At 46.8% G+C, this 13768-nt stretch overlaps 1 protein-coding gene and 1 pseudogene across 2 annotated transcripts in view; both read left to right on the top strand.

The window, feature by feature from the left end:
• cfap45 (cilia and flagella associated protein 45) overlaps positions 1–7341 on the top strand; it is a 21004-nt gene extending 13663 nt beyond the window's left edge. For both annotated transcript variants that reach the window (XM_061216963.1, XM_061216962.1), the window contains exons 8-12: positions 590–736; positions 1094–1207; positions 2775–2968; positions 4865–5089; positions 6323–7341. In XM_061216963.1, coding sequence (XP_061072947.1) covers positions 590–736; positions 1094–1207; positions 2775–2968; positions 4865–5089; positions 6323–6398 — 756 coding nt within the window. In that variant the 3' untranslated portion in view covers positions 6399–7341. The remainder of the gene's footprint in view (positions 1–589; positions 737–1093; positions 1208–2774; positions 2969–4864; positions 5090–6322) is intronic.
• Positions 1–13768, top strand: part of LOC133107602 (uncharacterized) — a 980437-nt pseudogene that overhangs the window by 912531 nt on the left and 54138 nt on the right.

The following is a 13768-nucleotide window of genomic DNA, read 5'->3' as shown; positions in this document are numbered from 1 at the left end:
AGAGTAATATTCTCTCCTGTGATGCTTTGTTCTCAGCCTTCTGTGTATCTTCTTTCATTTATTAATGTTTATATTATTTTACAAACAAAATGACGTCAGCGGAAACCTCCTTTAGAGCTCCTCTTTGTCATTTTGACTCCTGCCACCAGTTGACTTGCCCTCCCTCCCTAAACGCCTCAGAAACACCTGTGAAGCCATTAACTAAAACATTATGGTGCCCAGTGACATCACATACAAATAATAGAAATCAACCAATCAGAATACTTGGCGCTTCAGTGGCAGAGGCGGGCTCAGAGCTCAGTTTGATCTGTGTACAGAATGTCTGTGGGGACGGCAAACTAAAAGTGAAATCCAGAGCTGGTATTCATGAAGCTTCTCAGAGCTGGTATTTGTAAAGTGTCTATCCATGAAGCATCTCAGAGCTGGTATCCATGAAGCATCTCAGAGCTGGTATCCATGAAGCATCTCACAGTTCTGATCTTGGATGGGTTGTATTTTTTGCTGATAATGGGAAAGGAATGGAGGGGATCACCTGTTTAAAGACAGGCCCTCACTGAAACCATGCTGATGATGGTCATGTGACGCCCAGGCTCTGATGAAGAAAAAGGAGGAACAGAGGAAGCTACACCTGGAAGTGCTCAAGATGAACGAGGAGATCCTGCAATCGAAGGAGCTCAAGAAGGATGAGGAGAAGATGGCTGACCTCCGCATCATGGAGTATACCTCCCAGAAGCTGGTGAGCGCCTTGGGCCCATTACAAGTCTGATATCAGGTCTGGGGAGAAAGGGAAAAGCTCAAAGCTTTTTAAAAAATGTATACTGTAAAAATAATGATTCTAATCTGTATATTTTGGGTGCTGTGTCTCGTGGGAATGGGTGGAGGTGGCTGGTCTCAGGGGGAATGGGTGGAGGTGGCTGGTCTCAGGGGGAATGGGTGGAGGTGGCTGGTCTCAGGGGGAATGGGTGGAGGTGGTTGGTCTCAGGGGGAATGGGTGGAGGTGGCTGGTCTCAGGGGGAATGGGTGGAGGTGGTTGGTCTCAGGGGGAATGGGTGGAGGTGTTTGTGCACTGAGGTGGAGTATGCGGTGTTCACAGGAGCAGGAAGCAGAGTATGAGATGGAGCAGAGTCGACAGAAGAAGGAGAAGGAAATGGAGGTGGCACGACTGAGGTCCCTGCAGGAGAGAGACAAAGACTACAAGGCAGACCAGGTAAACACCCGCCCAGTTCAGCAAAAAATTACAACACAACAGAAATTACTCGGAACACAAACCTATGAAAAGCGTTTGTGTGGTTCTCCTGCATGTGTTAACGTGGCTCTGAGCGTGTTGGTTGGTGTGGTTCTCCTGCATGTGTTAACGTGGCTCTGAGCGTGTTGGTTGGTGTGGTTCTCCTGCATGTGTTAACGTGGCTCTGAGCGTGTTGGTGTGGTTCTCCTGCATGTGTTAACGTGGCTCTGAGCGTGTTGGTTGGTGTGGTTCTCCTGCATGTGTTAACGTGGCTCTGAGCGTGTTGGTTGGTGTGGTTCTCCTGCATGTGTTAACGTGGCTCTGAGCGTGTTGGTTGGTGTGGTTCTCCTGCATGTGTTAACGTGGCTCTGAGCGTGTTGGTTGGTGTGGTTCTCCTGCATGTGTTAACGTGGCTCTGAGCGTGTTGGTTGGTGTGGTTCTCCTGCATGTGTTAACGTGGCTCTGAGCGTGTTGGTTGGTGTGGTTCTCCTGCATGTGTTAATGTGGCTCTGAGCGTGTTGGTTGGTGTGGTTCTCCTGCATGTGTTAACGTGGCTCTGAGCGTGTTGGTGTGGTTCTCCTGCATGTGTTAACGTGGCTCTGAGCGTGTTGGTTGGTGTGGTTCTCCTGCATGTGTTAACGTGGCTCTGAGCGTGTTGGTTGGTGTGGTTCTCCTGCATGTGTTAACGTGGCTCTGAGCGTGTTGGTTGGTGTGGTTCTCCTGCATGTGTTAACGTGGCTCTGAGCGTGTTGGTTGGTGTGGTTCTCCTGCATGTGTTAACGTGGCTCTGAGCGTGTTGGTTGGTGTGGTTCTCCTGCATGTGTTAATGTGGCTCTGAGCGTGTTGGTTGGTGTGGTTCTCCTGCATGTGTTAACGTGGCTCTGAGCGTGTTGGTTGGTGTGGTTCTCCTGCATGTGTTAACGTGGCTCTGAGCGTGTTGGTTGGTGTGGTTCTCCTGCATGTGTTAACGTGGCTCTGAGCGTGTTGGTTGGTGTGGTTCTCCTGCATGTGTTAACGTGGCTCTGAGCGTGTTGGTTGGTGTGGTTCTCCTGCATGTGTTAACGTGGCTCTGAGCGTGTTGGTTGGTGTGGTTCTCCTGCATGTGTTAACGTGGCTCTGAGCGTGTTGGTTGGTGTGGTTCTCCTGCATGTGTTAACGTGGCTCTGAGCGTGTTGGTTGGTGTGGTTCTCCTGCATGTGTTAACGTGGCTCTGAGCGTGTTGGTTGGTGTGGTTCTCCTGCATGTGTTAACGTGGCTCTGAGCGTGTTGGTTGGTGTGGTTCTCCTGCATGTGTTAATGTGGCTCTGAGCGTGTTGGTTGGTGTGGTTCTCCTGCATGTGTTAACGTGGCTCTGAGCGTGTTGGTTGGTGTGGTTCTCCTGCATGTGTTAACGTGGCTCTGAGCGTGTTGGTTGGTGTGGTTCTCCTGCATGTGTTAACGTGGCTCTGAGCGTGTTGGTTGGTGTGGTTCTCCTGCATGTGTTAACGTGGCTCTGAGCGTGTTGGTTGGTGTGGTTCTCCTGCATGTGTTGGTTCCTATGCTCTGGCAGGATGAGCTGCGGGCCCGGAGGAACCAGGAGGCAGCGGAGAGGGAGTGGAGGAAGAAAGAGAGGGAGCAGGCTCGGCGCAGGGCGGAGGAGGATGACCGGCTGAAGGCCGCGCGGCTGGAGCAGATCACCCACAAAGAGCACCTCCTCTCCATGGAGGCGGGACGTGAGAGGGCCGAGTTTGAGAGGGTGCTGAGGTAGAACAGCCACGTCTCCCGTCTGCTGCTGGCCAGGACACAGCTGTGCTGTAAGCAGAGATAGTGCACGCCCGAAGGCTGAGAAATCAAAAGCCTCTGGTGTTACACCCACTTAATTAGCACACAGGAGGTGCTGCACCTGGGTCAAATACGGAGTTGTTTTGGAGTCTTAATACTTTTCTGTGCTCCATTGATCTTGCCTGGTGCAAAGGAAGAGGACCAGAAGGCGATTTTCTCACTTTTTGAGAGTATTTCTTAGGTTCCAATTCATCTGACTAGCTGCGTGATGGGAAGTCTGTGCAAACGTATCCCACACACAGCTGGGGCTTATGAAAGCTTGTGCAAACTATATCTGAGTTACACACACAGCTGGGGCTTATGAAAGCTTGTGCAAACTATATCTGAGTTACACACACAGCTGGGGCTTATGAAAGCTTGTGCAAACTATATCTGAGTTACACACACAGCTGGGGCTTATGAAAGCTTGTGCAAACTATATCTGAGTTACACACACAGCTGGGGCTTATGAAAGCTTGTGCAAGTGTATCTGAGTCACACACACGGCTGGGGCTTATGAAAGCTTGTGCAAGCGTATCTGAGTCACACACACGGCTGGGGCTTATGAAAGCTTGTGCCAGCGTATCTGAGTCCCACACACAGCTGGGGCTTATGAAAGCTTGTGCAAGTGTATCTGAGTCACACACTGCTGGGGCTTATGAAAGCTTGTGCCAGCGTATCTGAGTCACACACACAGCTGGGGCTTATGAAAGCTTGTGCCAGCGTATCTGAGTCACACACACAGCTGGGGCTTATGAAAGCTTGTGCCAGCGTATCTGAGTCACACACACGGCTGGGGCTTATGAAAGCTTGTGCCAGCGTATCTGAGTCACACACACAGCTGGGGCTTATGAAAGCTTGTGTAAGCGTATCTGAGTCACACACTGCTGGGGCTTATGAAAGCTTGTGCCAGCGTATCTGAGTCACACACACAGCTGGGGCTTATGAAAGCTTGTGCCAGCGTATCTGAGTCACACACACAGCTGGGGCTTATGAAAGCTTGTGCCAGCGTATCTGAGTCACACACACAGCTGGGGCTTATGAAAGCTTGTGCAAGCGTATCTGAGTCACACACACAGCTGGGGCTTATGAAAGCTTGTGTAAGCGTATCTGAGTCACACACAGCTGGGGCTTATGAAAGCTTGTGTAAGCGTATCTGAGTCACACACAGCTGGGGCTTATGAAAGCTTGTGCCAGCGTATCTGAGTCACACACACAGCTGGGGCTTATGAAAGCTTGTGCCAGCGTATCTGAGTCACACACAGCTGGGGCTTATGAAAGCTTGTGCCAGCGTATCTGAGTCACACACACAGCTGGGGCTTATGAAAGCTTGTGCAAGCGTATCTGAGTCACACACAGCTGGGGCTTATGAAAGCTTGTGCAAGCGTATCTGAGTCACACACTGCTGGGGCTTATGAAAGCTTGTGCAAACTATATCTGAGTCACACACACAGCTGGGGCTTATGAAAGCTTGTGCAAGCGTATCTGAGTCACACACAGCTGGGGCTTGTGAAAGCTTGTGCAAGCGTATCTGAGTCACACACAGCTGGGGCTTATGAAAGCTTGTGCAAGCGTATCTGAGTCACACACTGCTGGGGCTTATGAAAGCTTGTGCAAGCGTATCTGAGTCACACACACGGCTGGGGCTTATGAAAGCTTGTGCAAGCGTATCTGAGTCACACACACTGCTGGGGCTTGTGAAAGCTTGTGCAAGTGTATCTGAGTCACACACAGCTGGGGCTTATGAAAGCTTGTGCCAGCGTATCTCAGTCACACACACGCTGGGGCTTGTGAAGATGGGGCTGGTGACGCTGTGCTGTGGCGGCCCCTCCTCATCAGGGCCCAGAATGAGGAGATTTGGCGGGACCGCGAGCGGGAGGAGAGGCAGAAGCAGCGGGTGATGCGGCACGCGGAGGGCGTCCGGCAGCAGATGAGGGAGCGCGAGACGCAGACCGTGGAGCAGCGCCGGGCGGAGCTCCAGGAGCACGAGCGAATCCTGGAGGAGGACCGCGTCCGCCGCGCCCGCCTCAGCCACATCAAGGCGCAGAAGCTGATGGAGCTCAAGTGAGTCAGACACACTGAGAGAGTGCTGTAGAGCAAAGACACTCAGGCACAGGGAAGTGTTCAGAGATGGGCAACCAGATTGATTCCATGTATAGAAGTTATGAGGAACAAACTACAGGTGATTCTTCAGGGTGAATTTGGTTAGCAGAACGAGGGGGCATAAATGGAAACTGGCACAGATATTTTTTCTCACAGAGAGTGGTCACTGTGGATTAGCTTGCCAGGACATGTAGGTTTTCAAGACCAGGCATGGTGAGCATTGCTGGGCTGAAAGGCCTGTTCTCACCAGTATGTTATGAGTGTCGGAGGAAAGCCGCACTCCCATTGGCCAGGGCTCCCATTGGCTAGACCTATACACATGGAAGTATATGATGTCAGATATGTTGACAAAATGTACTGATACATTTCATACTCATGCAAAATATGTATGTCTATCCAGCTAAAGCACTGTGATGTGCCCCATGGTGTGGAAGGCTCACTTGGTAACTGCGAAGGTGCTCAGTTCATGCATTATATTTGGAAGTTGGCAGCTATTAAGAACCCCACTTCTCCAACATCACTGTCTATCTAATCTCATCTTCCGGTATTCAGATGTATATTTATTGTACCTCTAACCCACAAATTAAAATAGAAGGTGGGCTACATTTGCTTTTTTAGTGTGAGCTCCAAATGCAAGCGTCCTAGTTCAAATGTTGCAGTGTAATGATGTATTTGCAGAAATAACCTTAGCTGTGATAATGGTGGAGATCAATAATGTTTTTTCCTTCTTAATAATAATAATAGTTTATCGATAGTTCTTATTCACGTGACAATTTCCTTGATGATGACGTTTTGCAGAACAAGCGGCCCTAGCAACTGATAGCAACTCATTCATTATTTGGGCGGCCTGCAGCGTAGTGGCTGAGGTCTGTAGCGTAGTGGCTAAGGTCTGTAGCGTAGTGGCTAAGGTCTGTAGCGTAGTGGCTAAGGTACATGACTGGGGCGGCCTGTAGCATAGTGGTTAAGCTACATGACTGAAAAAGTTAATTAATGAACACACACAACAACAAGTCGTCAAAACGTGACGTCAAACAAAACATGCAAACACGTGACACTGCACTGTCGCAGCAGTGCCACACATAACAGGTAGTTCAGAATCAGCAGCCCCAAGTTTCTTCTTGCATGGCAATAGAATATAAATTAGGGTGGGAAAATGGGAAATGACGAATAACAAATGTATTTTTCTTATTGTAGGTTGGCTGGACTTCCTGCAAAGTACTGTAACGAGGTGGAGAGGAAAGTCCATGTCCTCCCAGATCTGGCCGAGTAATCAAGCTGTCGGACCACATGATCTGCATAACCACAGACAAGTTGTTTTACTTTACAATTTTTCCTGATCAAAGATAAGAAAATGAGAGGATTTCTGTTCATCCACTGCTGCGTTCAAATCAGCAGGTCTGACTTCAGAAAGCACAGGACAAGAGACCCAGCGTAATCCTGAGATCCTTGTCCTTCTGACCATTAGATCATTTTTGACTAAATCTTTTAGTGTACTCAGTATAATATGTAACATTTCATTTGTAGGTAATAATTAAAATAAAATTATAGAAATGGAATGGCTTGAAATAAGTTTAAGAAGGTCTTCTGACTCATCAGGCCTTAAATTTTCTTATATTTTTCCTTGTTGACCCTTTCAACTTTGTCCCCCCCGAGAGGGCAGTTTCCTCCTATTTTGTACTTGTCCTATAAAGGTGTAGTATACACCTATAAATATTAACAATTAATTAAAAATGATTTTTTCAGTCTCACAAATTATCAAAACAATCTTGTCCCAGTCCCATTCATATACCCATTCTTGCAGCTCTCTGTTTAAAATTGGACATGATTATTAACTGTACATAGTACTCCTAACTGTCTTTCAGAAGTTTTGAGGTTTAATTTGGACAAAGTGTAGAAGCTGTATTATTATATTTATATTCTGCATAGAGTTAAAGAGTGCTATTGTGTATTGTGCACTGACAAGAGGTTGAAATGCCAGATTGGTCTCGTGCTGTGGAAACGTGTCAGTCACAATGCAGCTGCATACACTGGTAGAATGTGTAAAACCCATGTTGTTGAATGTCTGTGCTGAGAAGATAAACATCTACTCTACTGTCAGAAGGCTGCACAGGGCGACATTCCCGAAAACAGTAAGCATGTGATGACACCACCATCATCTGCACACCAACCTGTGCCAGATAAACACACAATAAAGGTAAACATACCACAATAAAGTTTCGAAATGTTTATTTCTTCTTTGCCGCACAAAAGATTGTGCCATTTCTAAGCATGGAATTCTGCAATTCTGTTCCAAGCACAGTGGCTGTCAGGCTGGACATCAGATGCTGAGTTTATTCTCCATCTTTCTAGAATCCCAGCTGTCCTGGAAAGAGAGACCGACAACAGAAACATTTATTAAAATCCCCAGTCTACTTTTACATTTATTGCAATCCCCAGTCTACTTTTCTCAGTCAAATATTGCTGCAGAGGGCACATATTCCACTGTAAAATTGTAGTGTAGTATACGTCTACACTGTAATACCTGTAACTTTTGATCACATAATATAACTAATATAACATGCACATAATTATCATTGTTATTGTTATTATTTTTATGAAGTAATATTTATTCATTATTATGAGCATAAATTATGAATGATCTTGATGGCCAGCTGCTCCTGCCGGGCCAGTTTCCAGCACTCCCCGTCCTCCACCTTCTGCCTGGCCTGCTCCCGCTCCCTCCTCTTGCCCTCGTTCTCCCAGGCATCCTGGGTCCTCCGCATCCGCTGCTCCTCCTGGCGGCACACAGGGGACAGGGTTCGGCCGCTGCTCCTCGTCTCCCACAACATTCCCCCAGACCAGGCCTTCCTTCAAACGGGTGCTCATTCATTTAGCCCGGTCTCCCCTTCAGCTCCCTCTGTTACACCCCTTACACACCAAAGCAATGACTCAGGTAAACCGTGTTTGCCGTTGGTGTCCGTGACCCTGTTCCAAGACCTGGGTTTGACACAGGTTTGGCACGACTCATCTTTGGTGTGAATGGGGCTCACTCTATGTACCACGGTTAGCTGACGAACCTAAATTCTGTTAAGTGTATAACTGGCCCAAATTCCCCGTATCAAAAACCCAATGTGGTGCTCAGGCCTTACAACCTCTATTATACAATAACAATGTTCCAAAGCTTGTAGGTGAATGATCCGTATTCATACAAATGTGTACTATTTAGAGCCAAACAACTCAGGAATTATCTTCATTTTCACTAGCTAGATTCACAAAAGAAGAGGATTGCTCAGTTTTAACTAAATATGTAACAGTGAATATTAAATACAAAAATAATATATTATTTAAAATGTTTTGCGAGCACTCACTCACACATCAGTTGAGGAGATAACTGGATTAAGCCAGCATAATGGCAAACTACATTGCAATTGCTCGCCAGCCGCTAAACTCACTATTAGCAGGAAGAAACACTTCAACTTAACCAAGCTGACTACATCTGCTTTTATTGACATCAAAAAGAACTGCACTATTCAGCAGTGATGTGTAGCCCAGTACACTTGGTACTTACCTGTGACCATAGTGTGGTGTGAATGGGTCAAACGCAAGTTGAATCTGTGTTCAATATCCCATAGCAACCCCAGATTTTGTGTGTGAAAGGGTATTGTTTACACAAGGAGTATGTTGGAGCTGTGTGCTATTACCCAGTAACTTCGTTTAATTTTTCACTCTTCCAGCTGAGTTGCACAGCCAGTTCCCACCAAGAATTTTACTCAATCTTTACCACAAGCAGAGAACTGAAGCTTGAATGAGGCGTTTGCTGTTCTGATACTCCCTCTAACATGGACCATCCCATTCCCTGCTGCTCTAATGCAGGAGTCTCAAACTCTAGGCCTGGAGGGCTGCAGTGTCTGCTGCTTTTCGTGATTTCCTTTCAGTCAGCAACCAATTTAGGCCTTGGAAACAACAATGTGCACATCAACGGCCAATCGGACTCAATGGTTTAAATGAAGCACTTCAGCAAAAACCAGCAGTCACAGTGGCCCTCCAGGATTTTAGTTTGAGATCCATGCTGTAATGAGTGCTGTGTTTGGCCACAGTGAGCATGCACAGCCAGCTCTGTGCTGTGAGTCGGGGGTACAGTGGAAGAACACCCTGGCTGGGGGACCCTACAGAGCGATGAGGTCTGTGAGTGAGGTCAGGGGGTGCATTTACCTGAACAGCCTTCTCTCTCCCTCTCTCTCCCAGGGCCCTCACCTGATCCAGATCCCTCTCATTCCCCCTCCTCTTCTGCCTCTCTACTGTCTCCTGATCCTGTGAACACAACCTTCTGCCTGAGTCCCCCACAAAACCTTCTGCCTGAGTCCCCCATAGCTCTTCCTGTTACTTCCCCTATACCCTATCCTCCAACTGGTCACAAAAGGCTACAGAGAAGTCACCTTTATTCCAGATGCTTGCTTGTGTATGTAATGCTATCCCAAGGCATCCTCACTCCTCATCAAGTCTACACTATACAGTCTCCAAAGGCTTTGAGCCACCAGCTTTATTCCCTCTTTGGGACACCAGCTGAGCTGAGCTGGCACCAGGCAGACTGCAGTCGTCCCACTGACCACGCTCCCTCCCTGATGACAAGCCTAATGATGCTTCATCTGGCAGTGCTCCTGGCCATAGTTGGCCTTGTTCAGAATATGATTGTTGACCATGGGGCGCATCAATGCACTAGTCACCCAGGAGGTCCCCTTGTGACACAGAAAGTTGATGGCTCCAACTAACAGGAACTCTGCTCTTGTAATGTAGGAACTAAAGTACCCTCAAGTACCCTCTAATAGGTATCCAGCTGTATGAAAGCAAAGCATTTATATATATAGCGTTGATCTGGGGCATCAACATAGGTGGATAGTGGAACTGACTACCAGGGCCCCAAGGCAGGGGGAGGGGGAGTGGGTCTCCAAAGGCCTGGACAAAAATGTTTGTTTTTGTCTATAACTTTAAGTGGCCCCATGGAGACTCCATATACATTACATTATTGGCATTTACCCAGAGTGACATACAGTTGATTAGACTAAGCAGGAGACAATCCTCCCCTGGAGCAATGCAGGGTTAAGGGCCTTGCTCAAGGGCCCAACGGCTGTGCAGATCTTATTGTGGCTACACCGGGATTAGAACCATGGACCTTGCGTGTCCCAGTCATTTACCTTAACCACTACGCTACAGGCCGCCCTAAATATGCAGAGGGCCCAAAATGTTGTGCTACACACCTGGGGGGGGCACCCAAGATAAACGTCTTCTATGTCTTCATATTATGGTCATTGTATGTTCTCACTGTAGCTGAATGTATAAAACATTAAAAAGGCATCTTGTCTGGTATCGTTCAAATACTCCTTCTCCTTCCCTCACTTTTCCCTCACCATTTTCTTGCTGGCCATCTCCACCAGGAGCATGTCAGCCTCGCTCTGCGCTGTCGCCCCCAGCACCTCCTGCTGCAGCCGCCTCTGCACCTCCTTCTTCCGCAGCTGTGCCTGGGCATCACATGATCACAGGTCAAAATATACGCCCGAAGGGCTGGGCTCGTCAAAATGGCTGCCTGAAGGGCTGGGATCCAGCCGGCAAGAGCCATCTACGATCGGTCAATGGTTTGATAGTGTTTTGTATGCATAGCAACACTTCTTCATAGGTTAACTCAAGTAAGTGGCCGGCAGCACATGTTAGCTGGTCTGAACTGGTCAACCAACTGGACCATGTCGTGCTGGAAGCTGGTCTGAACTGGTCAACCAGCTACCAGCTGTTTCAAAACCTAGCTTGAGCAGTTTTTTTCAGCAGGGCATTCATTACTACCTGTAGATCGTCCATCTTCATCTGCTCCAGGTTTTCCAGCAATTTCTGTTTCTCCTGCTGTTTCATCTGTTCCTGCAGCCATCTCTCTTCTATCTTCTCCTCAATCTGCTCCTGGACACGGATCTTACCGCTGGAGAACAGCACAGAACACACACACACACACACACACATGCAGGGAGTCAGATATATCAACACACACACACACACACACATGCAGGGAGTCAGATATATCAACACACACACACACATACATAAACACCTATACACTGAAAGTGCAACGTAAGCTGGATCAAAGATACAGTAGCAGCTGATCAATGAGCGTGTATACGACCAAGGTTTTCTGGGTGACTAGTCTAATTACGGTTCTTCTAAAGTAGTGTGTAATAATGTGCTTTATTTGTGGGAGTGCTTTCTTTTTAGTACTCCATGAGTACTCCATTATTTCAAATCTTACTTTAGAAATGTAAAATTGTGTGTGATTGCCTGTTCCAGGAGGTGTTTTCTGTAGCAGTGTTTGTTGGTTTGTTTTTTTGGGGGGGCCCTCTCTTACCACGACCTCTCCTCCTGGCGCCTGGCCTCGGCCTCCTCCTGGGCCCGGAGGGCAGCCAGCCGGTCCTCCTCCTCCTCCGCTAACAACGCCTGCCGCCTCTCCTGCACCTGCACATCCCACTCCGCGAGGCACTTCACTCCGCGAACCACGGCGTTGAAGCTCTTCATCTCCGGGTCGTCCTCCATCCTCCGCTCCTGCGTGCGCTCCCCCCGGAGCTGGGAGGTCCCCTGCGCCCCAGCCTCCCCCCGGCTCAGCCCCTGCTTCTTCCTCCGCAGGAAGTCCGCCTGCCGTATCTTCGCAATCCTCTCCTCTGCGGCTTTCTGCGGCGGCCCACGTGGTTCAGAGGTGGGGTTCAGTTTGGCCATCTACACAAGTGGTTCCCAAACTTGGGCCTGGGGACCCCTATGCATGCTGGCTTTCCTTCTAACCACAATTGTAATCCCAAAACTTTAACAAACTGTTATTATGGGATTTTCATGTTCAGAGGGATTATTTACCCTCTTAAATCATATTATGTCAGCTATGCCTGGCTTATTCTTCATGGCTTGCAATATGGCACAATAAGCACAATATGAACAGGGAGCTTCATTTTTCATGGAATGCATAGCTACTGCATGTCTGAGACAATGTGGCTTAAGAGGATAAATAATCCCTCTGAACATGAAAAAACATAATTAAGAAAAAAATAACTGCTTTTTAAAGTTCTGGGATTGCAGTTGTGGTTGGTATGAAAACCAGCACAGGGAGACCAAGTTCTAGAGCATCGCACTACTGAATGTCTCTACCACTGCATGTTTGAGCTATTATTTGTATTATTCACCTTGGCCATAGCCCTCTCTCTTCGCTGGAAGTCCAACTGCACCTCCTTGCTCTCCACAGTCCAGACATAAGCAGCCTTCCTGATCCTCTCCAACTCAAACCGGGAGATGACAACTGACCTTTCAGATGGGTCCTGGGTTGTCCTTTTTGGGGACTCAAAGAGGGTCTCATCTACAAAACTGATGGGGGCGGTGGTCTTATAGCGAAATATCTGGAGATACCAACAAAACATTTGTGACATAATATGGTGCAGTAAAGGGATTTCAGAAATGTTCACATTTCAGTAGTTATGCATTGTCTTTGGTTTTTAACATGCTGAAGAGTATGCAAACACTTTGGCTAATATTCATATATTAGGCAAATCTATTGATATATTTATATTATATAAATGTTTAACTAGTGTCATATTTCTTTCTGACATTTCTAACAAATTTCTGTCACCCACAAGCAAACGTGCATACATATGGAACAGTATATGGAATGCAGACATATTGTGGTGAATTATAGCAGGTTATCATTTTACCACGTGAAAGCACAAATTCTGGGGTAAGGATCTGAATATTAGATTGTTCTCGTGATAAAGACGTTGTCATTTGTGTTCTTTCTATACTGTAGATATCGACTGCTTGGGAGAAAGTACTATTTGTGATGTGATCACATATCAAAGCAGAACATTATCCCCCTACCTTATTTGTCTTTGGCATTTTCCCATCAGTATCGAAAATTTCCTGGTCATAACATGGTCACCAAATGGACAGATGCGAGGTCACGGTTCTGACTGAGGCGAACACATAAATACACTTAAATACACGCACTTGAATACACATATGGCTGTTACGTCACAACAAGGTATTCCACGGCGTTCGGAAATCGCTGTTTCTAACGTCGGCGTTTGGAGTTAATCATGACGTATTAGGCATCGAATGTGACAATTGATGACGCTTTTACATAAACGGTTCAAGACAGAAGGAGGCGCTAAGCAACCAAATTAAGTATTGAAACATTAATAATAATAAAAATAGCTATACACCGTTAGCTTTAAAGTCGTAGGCTGCTGCGATTCTTTTTTTGATATTTAGATTGTTTGCTCATAGAAATGTCAATGACATATATATACCAGTCTATGATGTATTTCTCAAACAACGAAAAAAGCGTATTAGAATCACACATGAATCGAGTGTGATTAATTTCTCCACTGATATCCACCCTGGAGACAACAAAAGGAAGCCTAGTATTTTATAAAGAGCGCGTTTCCTGAAGTTGCGACCAGTCACTAACTTTATCGAAACCACTGATCCAAATAAGTCGTCGTATGTAGACTGAAAGTATTTATTCACATGCTATATTAATATTTATTATAGACGTAAAGTACGCACACAAGATCATTTTATATAACGTGTTTGGCATAACGGTTATCAAGAATCTGTTTATTTAAATTGAATAAATGATGCATGACACAC

The sequence above is a fragment of the Conger conger genome, chromosome 13, assembly GCF_963514075.1.
Source record: "Conger conger chromosome 13, fConCon1.1, whole genome shotgun sequence".
NCBI lineage: Eukaryota > Metazoa > Chordata > Actinopteri > Anguilliformes > Congridae > Conger > Conger conger.
The sequence above is the reverse complement of the archived record's forward strand: the minus strand, read 5'-3'. Positions and strand labels throughout refer to the sequence as shown.